The 17847-nt window shown below is 37.9% G+C and overlaps 1 protein-coding gene across 3 annotated transcripts in view; it reads right to left on the reverse strand.

The window, feature by feature from the left end:
- The window catches only part of PPP1R21 (protein phosphatase 1 regulatory subunit 21), a 56033-nt gene that overhangs the window by 16743 nt on the left and 21443 nt on the right, over window positions 1–17847 (reverse strand). For 2 of the 3 annotated variants that reach the window (XM_036334633.1, XM_036334632.1), the window contains exons 10-15: window positions 16012–16113; window positions 15834–15922; window positions 12765–12901; window positions 7873–7965; window positions 4126–4253; window positions 172–324 (exon numbers count right to left, since the gene is read on the reverse strand). In XM_036334633.1, the coding sequence (XP_036190526.1) occupies window positions 172–324; window positions 4126–4253; window positions 7873–7965; window positions 12765–12901; window positions 15834–15922; window positions 16012–16113 (702 nt within the window). The remainder of the gene's footprint in view (window positions 1–171; window positions 325–4125; window positions 4254–7872; window positions 7966–12764; window positions 12902–15833; window positions 15923–16011; window positions 16114–17847) is intronic. The other variant, XM_036334634.1, reaches the window with a different exon arrangement.

Consider the following 17847-nt stretch of genomic DNA (forward strand, 5'->3'; position numbering starts at 1 on the left):
GTCTCTATTACCTCCTCCTCCTCAAATACCCACAAGGTCCACCAAACACCTGTGCCTCAAAATTGTGTAAAATCTAAACACTGTAGTATGAGTTGTGGGAAAACTCTTGTCATTCTCTGGCATTATTCCTGATTTTTCCTCTGATTTAAATGTTAACAGAAGGTCACAAACCTTTCTCAAAGCCTTCATGTAGGCGGCAGCTTTTTTCTTGTACTGTAGCATGCATTCGGCGGAAAGAGGACTAATGAATCCACTCGCTACCTTAGGCCCATAGCTCAGTGAAGCAATGAAGTAGTCCACATTGTTGCTGAAGAAAGATGCAATCTAAATGAAGAGTGATAAGAAGATAGATTTTGTTTTCCAAAAATATATCTATACATATAAAAAGCCAGCGACTGCAACGCTGTAATGACCGGAAGGACTGGTCGCTATGACGCCCACTGTGGCCAGCGAACCAGCCCAATCAGGGGGTAGGGCCGGCCGGCCAACCTCCTGGGGCCCCTCCCCCAGCCGCCCTGCCCTGATAGGCCTCTCCCACCCAGATCGGGGCAGAGCAGCCAGCCAACACCTCCACAGCCCTTCCCCCCGGCCGGCCCCGCCCCAGATGGGCCCCCACCACCCCAATCAGGGGCAGGTCTGGCTGGCCAACCACCCATGACCACCTCCCGCAGGCTGCTGGCCCCCCAATTGGCTCCCTCACCCCATTCAGGGACAGGGCCGGCCAGCCCACCACCCACAGCCCCTCCCTACAGCTGGCCCCACCTCCTATCAGCCCCTACCACCCTGATCAGCCTGCAGTCCCTCCCCCCAGCCAGCTCTGCCCCTGATCATTCCCCCCACCACCACCAATCAGAGGTGGGGCTGGCTGACCAACTTCCCCCAGCCCCTCCCCTGGCCCCATCTGGGTGTGGGGCCAAGCTGGCCCACCGCCCACAGCCATTCCTGCCCCCAATCGCCCCCCCCCACCCTATCGGGGGCAGGGCCCGCCGGCCAATCACCCATGGCTGCTCCCCCTAGGTGGCTAGGCCCTGATCGGGTGATCTGGGCTGGCCACCCGGCCAACCTCCTACCATCTCCTCCTCCCAACAGGCCCACCTGATCCTCCAACTGGGGCCGGGCCGGCTGGACCCACCTGTGCACGAATTCATGCACTGGGCCTCTAGTCTAATACACACACACACACACACACACACACACACACATATGTGTATATATACTAGTATATGTATATATATTAGCTTTCTAAACAAAGTTAAAGACACTGAGAATGGAAATGAAATTTCAGTACCTGCCTAAAAGCTCACATTTATTTATTTGATAATGCCTAGGCAATGATTTATATTAAAAAGACAATATCAGTATAAATATTGGGACTATACTTCTGACAGGTCTTAATCTAGATAAATTTTTATTCTTCCTAAAAACCAAAACTGATTCTGATTTATTCAGAATATTCGTAGATGATGTTCATGAGCTCTGGATCTCATTAACTCTGCCACTGCTCTCAAAAATAGAAATATTTGAATTTATACATTCCATTTGAATTTTAACTTTAAACGTTTCATATTACAACATAACCCATGGCACAGGCATCTTGAATATGCACTCTCTACTTAAATTTAATTCTGTAAATCTCAATCTGTATATCACAAATGTAATAGAAAAGACTGAAAATTAAGTAGATCCTTGTTATTTACTGAGTTAACCTTTATTAAATCTACATAAGGAGTCACAAAAATCTGTAATTTTGTTGAGCCATAATTTTGAATCTACAGTGCTATATGAAATTCTGGTATAAATAAAAATGCCTAAGGAAGTTCTTAGCCAGAAAAATTATTCCATTTTGATAAGGAAAAGTGACTTATGAAACAGAGTATTCTACATTGGCAAAAATTGCTCCAAAAGTAGACAATTAATTACTAATGATCTAAAAGATTATATTTTTCATTAATAATTTACCTTGTCAAATGAAATTCTCTATTAGACAGTATTAAAGAAAATGATGATCTAAAACTCTTGAGCTATATGTTTCTTATGCATGACATAGACAATCATATACCCAGTGTTTGCATTTAGGTCATGGTAGTATACGGTGAGGGGTATTTACTCTTTCCTTTTTCTTATGTGTCTGTATTTCCCAAATGTTCTTTCAAAAGCATGTTATACTTTTTTATTGGGTTTTTAAAATAACAATAAAATTTATTTTAATCAAATCACACTAGCTACAAATTAAGCTACCACAAACTAACATTAGTTCAGGCACTTATTCTAGTTAAAAAAAAAATTTATAAAAAATTCAGACTGAAAATTAAATACCTTTTCTTGAGACAACATTTTAAAGTTTTAGGCAAACCAAATCTAAAATAAGTTATGAGTATACAGGTATTTAATATTCCAGAGTTCTCATAAAAATGTGGCAAATGCAGAGACCCTGTAAAATGCCAACAGTCTCTTTTTCTGGAATTTGCCTTAATTGAATCAAAGTTAGAATTATCCTCAGAAAGCTTCTGGCATGCCTGTAGATAAAAGTATTAAAGTTGAGGCAGTGGATATGGCCTTCTGTCTAAGGAATCCTGTAGGCACAGGCCTGTGAACTGACAGAACCTAAAGAAAACACCTTTTAATTATGGCTCCAAACTATAGCAAACTGGCACAAAGACCAGTCTGAGTTTGGGAAAAATAATACTTAATATCTGACACAACCTATGGTCATTTCTGACTAACTTAAATCACTGGAAAAAAATTGTTTCTATATGGTCAACCTGTCAGAAAAATAATGATATATAAATATGGATAGAGATTAGCATTTCCTTGAGAAATTATGCTGTCTGTTGAAACAAATGGGCTAAGATCGTCCTGAACACAGTCCTTTCAGCTTCATACATATGGGGACTTCTCATAGAAATCTTAACCTTTAAAGGCATGAATTCTTAGAATGCGACTTCTGCTGAAACCAGGTATCCAAGATAGGATGAGTTTTAAAGAAACTGCACTTTGGACATCCTGTATAATAAAAGTCTAAAAGTCTAATATGCAAATCAACCAAACGGAACGACCACCAGGGGGCAGATGCGCACTGACCACCAGGGGGCAGACACTCAACACAGGAGCTGCCCCTAGCCCATAGGCCCCAGGCCAGCCAAAGTGGGTACCAGCAGGGGCCCTCCGATCGCCCCACTGGTCACCCCACAGAGGGAGGCAACCAGCAGCAGCGGCAGGCGGGGCTGGCGAGTGGGCGGTGCCAGGCCAGCCAAGGCGGGTGCCAGTGGAGCCCCCCAAACCCCCGCCCGATCGCCCCACCGGTGGCCCCACAGATCGGCCCTGATTGCCAGCCAGGCCTAGGGACCCTACCTGTGCATGAATTTTGCGGATCAGGCCTCTAGTTTCATAATAATACTTAAATACTTAATGATCCAAATGATCATTATCTAGTATTAAGAGTTCAATGAAAAAAACATATGTTAAAGGCACTTTAAAAGTACTTGGTAAGGTATAAAACCACAGAGGTAGCTTTACCACAAGTATAATCAAAATACAAACAAGCCCTGGCTGGTTTTGCTCAGTGGCTAGAGCGTCGGCCTGCGGACTGAAGGGTCCCGGGTTCGATTCCAGTCAAGGGCACATGCCTGGGTTGCAGGCTCAATCCCCAGTAAGGGATGTGCAGGAGGCAGCCGATCAATGATTCTATCTTGTCATTGGGTGTTTCTATCTCTCTCCCTCACCCTTCCTCTCTAAAATGAATAAAAATATATTTTAAAAAAATACAAATAAAAAATTAGAGGGGAAAAAAAATACTAAAATTTTTTTCTTTTTATGTACCCCAATTTTTAAATATACCTAAGAGTCTATCTATATTGAGACCACCTACAATCTTTAAATGACGAAATAACTCATTAAAACATAAAGTATGAGTGATCCCCTTAGTAATGACAAATGCTTAACAGTAATTAACATATTTGTTTAAATACTGGGTAGGGAGGAGGGAAAGGGAGATGACTTTATTTTACAAAAAGCCTGATAGTCCGAAGTTCTTTCATGGGTTAATTTTCCTATGTCACTGAAGGAAGGAAAAAAAAAGCATTATTTAAATATTGAATTTAATGTCAGTATAAACAGAAAAATTACCTTTCCTGCTCCATTTGTTAATGCCACTACTGATGACAGGATACAGTCATTTGTTGTAATGAGCTTCTGCGTTGCTGTTGGAAGTTCATGCTCTATTGTAGCTTTTTGACTATAATGTTTGGAAATATCTAAAAAGCAATTGAATGAAAACTCATTACTACCTATGTACAAGTGGCATATAGATAACTAATCTGTTACCTTCTCATATCTATTCTTACAAATTTACTCAAAAATGGTCCTAAATATTAAGATTGTGCTGAATATCAATTAGGTTGCAAATCCACGTGGAAAGAATGGAGAGAAGTGAAGGTCCCTTAATACCATCCTGACATCTCTATTACAGCCACCAGCTTGTACATCTATGTCCCTTATTTGAATGTTAGCCCTTATTCTAGTGTTGGGTAAATGATCCTGACCAACATTTAACCTGATTAAAAACCCTGACTTGATAGTCCAATAGGCACAAATGAGAATTTATCTTATATTTATATTGCAAACCATGAGCCTGGAACAGAACAGCCAACAGAGGCACAATGTCCCACAATCCTTACTGGGCCTTCACTAGTTTACTCGTACACACTTAAGCAATGAAAAATGTCTGCACAGACAAAGGATTGGATACTCCAGTGTCTGGCTTCACGTGCTGCTGCCTCCAGTCCAAGAATATTACAAGCAAGGTCTGTGGTTAGAAAAGCATAGAAGAGAGGCTTAGATATAAACATGTTAAGAGAAACTACAGTAGGTGAAACTGGCCAAATATCTAAGCTTGGAGTTTTCTGGGTCTCTGAGAAATAGAGTAATTTTGTCTTGGAAGTAAGGGAAAATGGGAGAATTGTTAAGACAACATTGATTCACAAGGAAGGGTAATTATATTTTTAAATATAAAGTGTTTACCATAGCCTCCTTTGAACTTTTTAGAATACTTTTGTTATACAACATTATCATTACCAACAAAGCTAAAAATAAATAAAACAATATGAAAATTAACTTTTATAGCAGGTGTGTAATTAGAGACTTTCATTTACTGAGAATCAAGTAATTTAGCTGATTTCAGACAGTAGATAAGAGGAAACAAGAAAGAAATGGTATTTGAGGTTTAACCTGATACAATCATGATAGTTTAATATAAATTACTGCAAATTTTATGAATATTATTTTTACTGAAATTTTAAAACTAGGGTATTATTCTATTTATATATTTTATATACACATATAAACTTTTAACTTAATATAATTTAGATTTATAGAAAAGTTACAGCCAGTTTTCCCTATTGTTATCATCTTACATTACTATGATATAGTTGTCACAGCAAAGGAACCAATTAGTACATTACCATTATGTTTAATATATTCTTAAAAATAAATGATTATTCTCTATCTTCAGAAGAGTGAATAAAAATTCTATTGGAATGCTGAACATTTCTTTGTATACTGAACTTGCTAACCCCTAACACAGACATTTTCTTTCTATACATCACAGAAAGTTTTATTTAATATTTTACAGAAAGTGTACAATGCTATAATACAACTTGGTTGGTAGGTAATCTTGGTTGATTGGTAGGTGATTGAGATACTTAAGAAAGACGTATAATACTAAAAACACTATGTAGCTTCTATTTGGATCAGTGCTGTTACAATTTGATAATTAATTATCCCAATCCAATTGTTTACTCTTTATTCAGTCCAAATATTTTAACTATTTAGGGTGTTCTTTGACATTAAACTTTAACTCCAAAAAGAACAAAGAAATCAGAGATTTCTTTTTCTTTTATGTTTCCTAGGAGTCTACCCGCTTTAGATCTGAGACTAAACATCAACAATTCTCACTTTAAATGTCCCTTGTTAAAGGACCAATTCACTCCTGTTTTAAATCCATGTAGGATACACATTTTTTTATAAATCTCTATCTCTCTTTTTACACTGAGACCAGTCTGCCTGCCTGCCTGCCTTCCAATTTAGGTCAAGCAATTACTCAGGGCAGAGCAGGAAGAAAAGAGATTTGAACAAGAGTTCTCTTAAACACAAAGCTTCTTCCATTAATGCCAGTTAATGCTCACTCTGAGGTTTCATGGGAGATCCACAACAGTCCTCCAAGCGAGGTAAAGAGATTTGAACTGTAAACCTAGCAACAGGACCCCATAATCTTGCCAACCATCCTTCATGTTTCCCAATATTCTCTCTTTACATTACGTTCATTTTCAAGGACAGAAATAAGCGGAGGCACAAAGGGGAAACCCAGATCCTCCCATAATCTCCATCAGCTCATGCCAAAAAATGACAGCAACATTCTTGGATTTGGACCATTTGGCATCTTCTCAATTTTATGTAATGTATGTGCAAAAGCATCTTTAGAAAACCTCGTATATTATAGATTAATTAAAATAGAAATAGAATCATGTAAATGGAGCTTTAAGACCCCTCTCACTGGAGAGCTACCCTCCACTGCGCTAGCCTCTCCTTTACAGGAATGTTGGAGGAACCACTAGCAGGAACAAGTCATAGTATCAGCATAGGAAAATTTAGAAAACAAACCAAAAAACCTCGAGCCACAGAGCCACTTGTGGTTTCAGTGGCCTAATTCTAGGTTAAGTAAAATCCTAGACTACAGGACTACAGCTAAGTCTGAGCTTCCCAAACCAAACACTGCACAGGAAAAGGGACCAGTCCCTTAGGTTTTCTATAAACCAGGCTAGGTTTCACAGGGTTGGGATGACTACCGTCACCTGCCACCAAGACTGTTTACTCAAGCTGTGGTTCCTGCAACCAGGGTTCATCCAACCAGAAGTTGGATAGACTTTTAAAGTTCCTTATAATTGAAGACAAGCCACAGGAAGGACCATTTTCTGGATTGAATGGTAAGGTGGTGCTGGATAATTCGGCTGAGACTAAGAATGATTCCCAGTGCCATAGGTAATATGTCAATCTACAGAAAGGCCCCCAAAATACCCATCTTACGCACAATTTTAAGTTTTAAAAAATTATTTCTGTGACACTAGTAATTGGTCACTAACTGAACTAAACAGCCCAATGAATAATCTAAGCACCTCAGTCACTTCCAATAGTCCTTAGTAATTGCTCCAGCCCTCTCCTCCTTTCCCTACCCCAACAGTCTTCAAAATGAACAGAAAGGAGAAAACCTCACAGCCACAAAGATCTATAGATTTAAAATTTTCAGTACTCTGAATCACATACTAAGCATGTGAAATGCTTTTCGGCACACTCTAGTCTTAGAAGCACACAAGCAACTTTTGAAAAGCAACCAAAGCTTAAAAACAGACCTTCATTTCTTAAGGCTGTGCCGAACAAAATAGGACTTGAGATGGACACTTTACACATAAAAATGCACAGGTTGGTGGAAAGTCAGTGCATTCTTTCTGGGAACTTTAAACCTTGGTTTCCTCAATTCCTTTCATGTTTGGGCTCTAACAAGTGTAATGTATTTTGCTAAATGCCTCTGAACCGCATGTCTGACTTGATACAATTCACACACCTGCCTTAAGTCAGTGTAATGTATTTTCGGCTAAAGTACTGTGCACAAGGGTTTCTCTTTAGCACTTTGTTTACCTTCAGAAATGAAGCAGATGGGAAAAGCAGAAGGCAGTGAACTAGCACTTCAATGTAAGCCAAATGCTACTAAGCCTCTATCTGGGGTCTATTAACCTTCATGGTATTTGTTTAAATCTCATTCAGACTTAGAAAGTGGGATGAAGGTTTTGGTTTTAAGTCTGTGTTCTTTTTCAACCTCACCTTTCATGACATCATGAAATCCATCCAGAGCAGCACCAACATTTGTTAAGACGGAACTGAAGTTTGCCCGAAGGAGTCCATCTGGCTCCGTACCTAGGAAACCAAAGTCACAAACCTAAGCATTTTCCCAGAAGACTTAGCCTGAAAAATTGACAGCCCACCATCTCCCCCTACTTTTGGGAAGACGGAGAATGAAGACTGTTTGTGATATGTTGAGAATAATGGCTCTTAAAATCATGGCAGACTCATTCAGATGTAATGACAATAAACATATAGACATATCTGATCTGCATTCCCCATGTCCACAAATATTTTTAATGGTTAATAATCAAAATTAAATTATTAAGCAGGATTATATCTATCATGATTCTTTTAGAAATGAAGGTCTGTGAATTTTCAACTTGTTACTCTATAACACATTTCTCATTTTACTAGGTGTACTGGTTAATAATGGCAGATTATGTAATCAAAAAAACCACGATAATTTAAAGAGAAACATCAAAAGTGCTTTATTCAAAGTAATGTCCAATGCTAGCTACACATTTCCCCCATCTTTCAGGTAATTTGTGGGCACGGTCCAGTAGAACTTTTCTTGTTTTGAGCAAATGCAAGTTGTTTTTGAGTTTGACACACATCTTCATCCAATAATGCTTATAATGTTGGACTTCAAACTTTTTCGGTTGACCTAGAAGTTCTTTGTCTTTCATATCGAAATCATCACTTTTAAAGCATTTAAACCCGTGTTCACAAGTATCTTGAGATGCAGCATGTTCACCATAAACTTCCTGAAATATACCATAACTTTTTCTTCAAAATAATGAATTAAAACTTGCCGCAAATGCTTTTTGGCATGAAATTCAACATTTTTAAGTATAAAATATCTATGATGGTAACACCTTCAGCAAATTTGACATATGAAGTTCTAAAGCTTGCTGTCAATACAACAAAATACCATACATATCAAATCGAATATATATCAACATAATGTGTAACTCCATCTAGTGAAAAAAAAATCCACATTATTAACTAGTACACCTAGTATTATTTCCCTACACATTTTTTAAAAAATACGTTGTTATTGATTTTTAGAGAGAGGAAGGGAGAGAGAGAGAGAGAGAGAGAGAGAGAGAGAGAGAGAGAGAGAGAGAGAAACATCACTGATGAGGGAGAATCATTGATCGGCTGCCTCCTGCATGCTCCACACTGGGGATCGAGCCTGCAACCAGGGCACGTGCCCTGACTGGGAATTGAACTGTGACCTCCTGGTTCATGGGTCGACACTCAACTACTGGGCCACAAAAGCCAGGCCCTACACATTATTATTTTTTTTTTATAAGCATCACTAAAAACACTATTACTCAAACATCACAGAGTTCTGCTTTTGGCATGACTACATGAGCAGCTGTACAGATCAGCTCTCCAGCACAACTGGTGAAAATTATTAAAAAGGAACCATTTAAAATACTGGAAATGATGCTAAAAACACAGCAAGTGACAAAAAATTTACTCAAGAAAAATCTATAATAATTTGGTAAGAACAGTGAGAGTCTGTGGTATGTGAACCAAGACCCACTCCTTTCTTCCCTCTCCCTACCAGCTCATACACTAGAAATCCCACTCCAAACTGGTACAGCCAAGAATGCAGGGCTCCCTCTCCCAAATTGCTAGAGACTGCAGTTCTCATCTTGCCCTCAGGTACCTATTGCTGAGCATGACTGAGAGATGGGGAGCCCTTCTTTCACCTAGCCCTGAATCATGGATGGAGGCTCTGCCAGGGCACAGTGCTTCTGAGAATCTGGGGCCCTGATCACCCTTGCCCCAGCTCACCCATGCCCCAGCTCATCAACAGAAGTACCACACTGAAAAAGGCAAGCCAAGGAGACCTGGGGGTGCTTTCCCACCCCCTCTACCAAGTGCTCACCTACTAATGCAGGTGTGTCACTCTGAGAAAAGTACCTCTCTGTCCCCCTCCCCAGCACCAGATCCATGGCTCAGAGATTTAACCCAAGTGGGAAGCAAGCCTTAAAACAGAAAGCTCTGAATCTCTTTGAAAGGAACTGACTTAATTTGCAAGAGCATGGAGGGCTCAAGCGAAGGGAAGCATGCTCTAAAAAATGATGAAGGTGGCAGTGAAAGCAAATAAGAGGAAATTAGCAGTTCATTAAAGATATAAGCTAAACTGTGGGCTGGTTGGTTTACCACAGAGAAGTAGAGAAAGATACAGCTAAGAAGAGCTCTCCCAGGTTTAGAATAAATATCAAACACTATCTCAAAAACTATACCTGCTATGTACATGCTAGGTCTATAACTAACTATACCTACAAAGGAGCCCAAATTTAATTAGATCAGTCTGTGAAGCAATTTATGCCTCTCAAGGCATTGCTGAACACAAAAGAGCCATCAACCAGCAATTAGTGGAGCTTAACCCTGGGTAAGATTAAGGAAGGAGACAATAAAAGGGAGCGCTGTTAAAATCACTGTCCTCCCAGGGTGACTGTGCCTGAGTCTGAGCCTACTTAGAAGCAAATCAGGGTATAAAAATTATACTCTGAAAACTTCAAAATAATATTTAAAAAATTACAGGAGACCTATCTAGATGAAAAAACATACCATATTCATGGATCAGAAAATTTAATATTGTTAAGATGACAATACTCCCCATGTGCACTTCCTAGGGCTGCTGTAACCAAGTACCACACACGGAGTGATTGAGGGCTCTCCCTAAACCAGTAGGACCTCATCTTAACTTGATTACACCTGTAGAGATCCTAGTTCCAAACAAGGTCACACACACAGGTATTGGGGTTAGAACTGCAGATATCTTTCTTAGAGACCCACAAACCTCCCCAATGTGATCTACAGATTCAATGCAATCCCCACTGAAATACCAGCTGACTTTTTTGTAGAAACTAATAAGCTGATTATAAAATTTACATGGAATTGCAAGGGACCCATAACAGCAAAACAATCTTAAAAAAGAAAAACAAAGAGGACTCCACTTCCTGATCTCAAAACTTACTACAAAACAAGTTATCAAGACAGTGTGGTACTGGCATTAAGAGAAACATATGGATCAATGGAGTAGACCAGAAATAAATCTACACATCTATGGTCAACTGAGTCTTCACAAGAGTGCCAAAACCATTTAATAGGAAAAGAACAGTCTTTTTAATAAATGGTGCTGAAACAACTGGATAGCCACATGCAAAAGACAAGTTGTACCCTTACCTCTCACCATATGCAAGAATTAACTCTAAATGGATCAAAGAACTAAATGTAAGGGCTAAAATTATAAAACTCTGAAGAAAACAGGGCGAACTCTTCATGACCTCAGATTTGACAATGGATTCTTAGATATGACACCAAAAGCACAAACAATGAAAGGTAAATAAACTGGACTTCACCAAAATTAAAAACGTTTGTGGTTCAAAGGACATCATCAAGAAAATGAAAAATAAACCACAAAATGGAAGAAAATATTATAAATCCAATAACAGATTTGTACAGCCCAGTTGAAAAATGGAGAAAAGATCTGAATAGACAGGTCTCCAAAGAATATATGTAAATGGTCAATAAGGGCATGGAAAGATGCTTGACAACATTAGAAACCACAGAAATGCGAATCAAAACTGCAATAAGATACCACTTCAAAAAGTCAAATAACCAAAATTAAGTTGGCTAAAATAAAGTCAAATTATAACAAAAATTGTAAGGATGTGGAGAAATCAGAGGATGTGTAGAAATTATACATTTTTGGTAGGAATATAAATGGTGCAGCCACCTTGGAAAAGAGTCTGACAGTTCCTTTAGCAGTTAAACACAGAGTTACCATATGACCCAGCAATTCCACTTCCGGGTATTATATACCCAAGAGAAGTGAAAAGATATGTCCACTCAAAAACTTGTTCATAAATGTCTATAGCATCATTACCAATAAGAGATAAAAGCCAAAAAGGTAAAAACAAAGCAAATATCCATCAACTGATGGGTAAATAAGTAAAATGTGGTATATTCATATAATAAAATGATATTCTGCAATAAAAAGAAATGAAAGACCAATAAATACTCAACGTGGATTAATCATGAAGACATTACGTTATGTGAAAGAAAGCAGTCACAGAAGACCACACATAGTTCCATTTATATAAAATGTTAGGAATAGGTAAATCTAAAGACAGAGAGTAGATTAGTTGTTGCTTAGCACTGAGGAGGGGCAGAAGGGGAAATAAGGGGGTAACAGCTAAAGTGTACAGGGTTTCTTCTTAGGGCAATGAAAATATAGATTATAGTGATTATGTATGTATCTGTGACTATACTATAAGCCAATGAACTGTACACTTTAAAGAAATAAGTTTTATGGTACGTTAATTATATCACATTAAAGCTGTCACCAAAAAAACAACACCAACAAATCACAGTACCAGGAAAATCACAGCATTTTTTTAAAACATCATTTAAACTGAGATCCATTCAATTACCTAAAAATACTGTTTTGAAATTAGACCAAAGGGAAAGGAATGGCATTTTTACTACCAAACCCCCTATGCTACTTGTTGGAAAGTTATTACAAACTCTTTTGTTTTGCCTGTCTCCATTTTTAAAAGGAGGAGGAAAGAAAGGGAATTAATATAAATGCATGTCTTCAATTACATCTTTAACTTAATAATCACAATTATCACCATTTTATAAATGGGAAAACAGGTACAGGAAAGTACTAGTAAGGTGATTTTCCCAACTTCATAAATGTATAAGGGGTTGGAGGATTTGAATTTGAGTTTTTCTGACTCCAGATCCTAGGCTTGTCTCACTCACCCAAGCTAAACCATCTCCCTTCTCTGGCTTCTTGTTCTCCAAGTTCTTCAAGTTGAACTATGAGTGACAAACATACTCACTTGGCAAGGCGAGAAGGCTGACATAAGTCTGAAGCTTCTCAAACACAGCTGTCATCTTTTTCATGTCCTGAGACAGCTCTAGATTCCTGGCTCTTAATGCAGATGTACAAAGAGAAGATTCACATTCTTCTTCTAAACTAGGAATGGGCAGATATTTTTAAAGTGAGCATCCTGAACATTTTCAATTAGCTGTAAGAAACCATCTACATTCACAAACAACTCTATCCTGAGACAAATTAAAAAAAAAATTGATCTCATTTGTAAGGTTTCTTTTTTTTTTAATCCTCACTTGAGGATATGTTTTCATTGATTTTTAGAGAGAGAAAAATGAGTGTGAAAGAGAAACATCGATCTGTTGCCTCTCACATGCACTCCGACCAGGGATCAAACCCACAAAGTAAGTATGCATCCTGACTGGAAATCGAACCCACAACCTTTGGTGTACAGGACAATGCTCCAACTGAGCCACTGGCCAGGGCTGAGGTTTCATGTTTTATACCATGATATACACACCTGCTTGCTGCAAATGTCAATGGAATACTAGAGGACTAAATGGAAAAAAATAAAGGCATATGTCCATTATCTTTTCATCCTGAGAGCAGCATGAAAATGCTTCCCTTAAAAATATTTTCAGGAGCCCTGGCTGGTTTGGCTCAGTGGACAGAGCGTCAGCCTGCGGACTCAAGGGTTCCGGGTTTGATTCCGGTCAAGGGCATGTACCTTGGTTGCGGGCACATTCCCAGTAGGAGGTGTGCAGGAGGCAGCTGATCAATATTTCTCTCTCGTCAATGTTTCTAGCTCTCTATCCCTCTCCCTTCCTCTCTGTAGAAAATCAATAAAATATATTTAAAAAAATATTTTCAGGAGAACAATATTTCATGGACTGAATTCCTAAGGAGAATTAATTAAAAAGGAGCTAGTAGAGAGAATCATTAAGAACTTTTTTAGTATATTAAATTGCAAAAGCCATACAGATTAGAATAATCTGTAGACTCAAATCTAAAAGTAAATGGTTAACATTCATAAACTACATTGTATCATTTTCAAATTTATATGGTTACTGCAGAAAACTCAATTATAAATTTTTAAAAATCCTGTGGGTCCAAGACAATGTGGCTCAGTGGTTGAGCATCTACACATGCACCAGGAGGTCACTGGTTTGATTCCCCGTGAGGGCACATACAGTACCTAGGTTGAGGGCTCAATCCCCAGTATGGGGCGTGCAGGAGGCAGCCAATGGATGTTTCTCTTTCATCAATGTTTCTATTTCTCCCATTCCCTTTCTCTGTCTCTGAAATCAATACAATATTGTTGTTGTTTTTTCAATTAAAATTTCTTGTGGATGCAGCACTTCATAAAAAATGTTGCAGGAGATCAAATAAAATGCTTTTTACACAACTAGAGAAATTATTAGCACAGGAATGATCATCATAACCCTTTCCTTAACCTTCCACTTTACTTATGGCAGACGGCTTCACTGAATACTAAGCCCATTTACCACTAAATAATATGTCATCTTGTCAAAGTGGTATTTAAACCAATGACCAAAAATTGCCTAAAAACATAAATACCTGGTGAGGTAGGACTGAGAGCTTATGAGTCAGAACATTCCAAGAACAGAAATCTTAGATCAAGAAAGATTATCCAGTCTTTTAAAAAATGTAATAGTGAAAAAATAATAGAAAATAAAAATGCATAACTGTTTCAAGTAGTAAATACCACTTTGCAATGGTTCTAAAACAGATTCTTCTTAAAAATAAGCCAAATCATAATGTTATTTAAATTTCTAGAGTCAATTTTCAAAAAAATTTTCATTACATTGAGCCATAACATGTAAGGATATGAAAAGAAACTATAATTCATAATAGTTTTTCACTGATTCCTAAAATTGTCATATGCACAAATCACAGAATTTAGTTACTGAAATGCCTTAATAGGTTAGAATTAGGAAGTAAGATGGCTCTTAACCCATATTAGTTTTTTTAACAATGAAATTTTACATTTCATTGTTAAAAAACCTATTACTTTAGTTTTATAAGAACTTAAAAACTATTATTACTTGTACATTTTCAAAATCTATAAGTAACTCATTTACGTATTTTCTAAATCTTAGTTGGTATTATACTACAATACATATATGTTCTTCTTTTATGTCCCATTATTCTTTTTTTTAATATTTTTTTATTGATTTCAGAGAGGAAGGGGGAGGCAGAGAGAGATAGAAACATCAATGATGAGAGAGAATCATTGGTCAGCTGCCTCCTGCACGCCCCCAACTGGGGATTGAGCCCACAACCCGGGCATGTGCCCTTGACCGGAATCGAACCTGGGACCCTTCAGTCCACAGGCTGACGCTCTATCCACTGAGCCAAACCAGCCAGCGCTGTCCCAATATTCTTTGATATTTTTTTAAAGGTTAAATCTTAGATGAAAATATTTAGAAACAGAAGTCTTGGTAGTTTTAGGTCATAAGTATCAAAACTTTTAAGCAATATTATCAACTTTCTAGTTACATAAATTATTTTCTCTTGCCTTTCCAAAAATATTTAAGATGGGATATTTAAGGTTACTAAAGGACATATTCTTTAAGGGCTAGAGTACATTAAGTTTTTAACTTAAATAAACTACTCCTAATAAAAAGAAGAATATACCATTTCAAAGAAATCTAAGGACTATAGGTCCAAATGTAATTAACTATTGTAACCCCCCTAGATATTTACTGCAAGAAAATTATAAATACCCAAAACTGAAATAGTTTTTGCAACAAATATGTCATTCACGATCACTGAAAATAATGATTCATATAGCATTATGTAGTTACAGTAGTAACCACAGTACAGAACAAAAAAAAAAAAAAAATTCTAGCTGATGAACTGCAATTCGATTTTCTTAAATGTAAGTTTACACTGCTCAAGCCACGTTTTTCCTTTTTCACAGAAGCCCAAATTGGTTGTGGTGCAGACAGGTCAGGCAGATACAAGAGGCACATGCTACGATCTTATTAACTCCAGTGCAGGTCAGGTGATACCTCACAGTTCCCCAAGCTCCCAGGCCTGGAGGGATAAATACCTTTTTAACTGATAAGGAAGAATCTTCCTAAGAAAACATATGTAAGAGGTTAAATGCTCTGAGAAAGTTTTCAATTTCACAGTTGTCTCCTAGAAAAGAAAAAAAAAAAAATGAGATTAATAGTGTTATTTGACAAAGAGGAGCTCCCGCTTCCAGAAGTAAAACAGAAGAAAATTACCAGGACAGTCACAGTATCTTCAGTAATACTTTCAAATAAATGAAGCATTCCTTCCTCAAGAGGGCGGACATAGGACGCATTTTCATGAAGGTATTGTGAGAACTAAATAGGAAGGAACTGAGTTAGATCACTGGAAATAAACGAATATCAACATATTTGTAAATAGACTCACTAAGTTACAAACCTAAATACTTTTAGAAACTTTTGGGGGGAAAGTTTGGCTTTTATACAGAGATGCTCCCCTCTAATAGTCCCAGGCACTATCCCCAAGTCCCCATCCCAATATAAAACAAGGACCAAGAAGAGGAATGACTGCTGGGGTCCAACCCCAGCAGGTCCAGGGGTTCCCAAAGGTGTAGATGGAGTCGGCGAAGAAGGAATGACACGGAGACAGCGTTCAGTTGATCAGCAGCCTAGCCAGGATCTCCAGCCAGGATCTCCAGCCAAGTTCTGGTCTGGATCTCCAGAGAGGTTCTGCTTAGGATCTCCAGCCAGGTTCTGTGTCCATGTTCTCTTGCTAGGTTCTCCAGGTTCTCCAGCCAGGTTCTGTAGCCATGTTCCCTCGCTAGGTTCTCCAGCCAGGTTCTGTCCAGGTTCTCCAGCCAGGTTCAGTCACCAGGTTCTAGTCAGGTTCTCTTGCCAATTTCTGTAGTCAGGTTCAGTCCAGGATCTTTTGCCATGTTCTCTCAATCTAAGTTCTGTGTTCTAAGTTCTGTGTTCTAAGTTCTGTGTCTTGCTGTCTTATTACATCTGTATTTATACCAGTTGATTCAATCCTATCAATCGCTATTACAAAGGTTAGGGCGTTTCTTATCTCCATTCCAGGGAGTAAAGATTATGTAGCTTAAGCATGATTGTTCATAGTTAAAGTGATTAATTACCCACCTGGCACTTAGTTAAGAGGTTTTATTCCCTCCCTAACTTCAGGGGAAAATCCCTACCTGGGGAAACACCCTTTCTCAGAGACCTTGGTTAAAACACATAGTGCCAAGAAGGTGAGCAAACATATTAAGAACAGTATGCCATATATGCCAGGTCCCTTGAAACAGTAAGGATGGACCGGCTCCCGGCAAATGACATAGTTAACAACCAGGCAGGGGAGAAAATGGGGAGGGAATACTACATTACAACCCAGCACTAGCAGACCTTCTTCCCTAAACTCCTGCTTCTCTCCATAGGGGTCCCCACTTAAAAAAATAAATAAATAAAATATATATAAATCAAAACTGTGTTATATACTTCATTTTTTAACAAGTCTATTGAGTATAGCTTCTTTTACTTTTACTGTATACAATATTCAGGATTACAAATTCTAAGAATGTAATTATCATCAAAAAGATGATATAAAACTTTCATAACTGTCACTGATACCTGAATATTTACAAAGGATTAATTCAGCAGGAAGAATAGATTAAGAGAAGATCCTATAGGCATTTAAATAATTTAGAAGCAAAAAATTAATTTTCACTTATGAAACACTTCAATTACCAAAGTATTATATAATAGCTCAAATTTTGACTTCTCAGTATAAAAATAAAGGGTCTCATTCTGCAGAAATAGGATTCAGTTGACCCTACCACAAACTACTCAAACATATTGCCCAGGGAAATTCACTTAATTCTCTTTAGGCTTTGATCTTTAGAGCTATAAAATAAAATGAACTCTAACCTTACAGGTGTAAACATCTACTTTAAGATTCTATAAACAAATTTAAACATTCTATTCATCTTTTAACAAATAGTTTTTGAATCACCTTCAATATTATAGACTTACTAGAAAATCACATATCATAGGTCAAAGCATGAAAGGGAAAATATTGAGAAATATGTATATTTT

The sequence above is a fragment of the Myotis myotis genome, unplaced genomic scaffold, assembly GCF_014108235.1.
Source record: "Myotis myotis isolate mMyoMyo1 unplaced genomic scaffold, mMyoMyo1.p scaffold_m19_p_14, whole genome shotgun sequence".
NCBI classification, from domain to species: Eukaryota; Metazoa; Chordata; class Mammalia; order Chiroptera; family Vespertilionidae; genus Myotis; species Myotis myotis.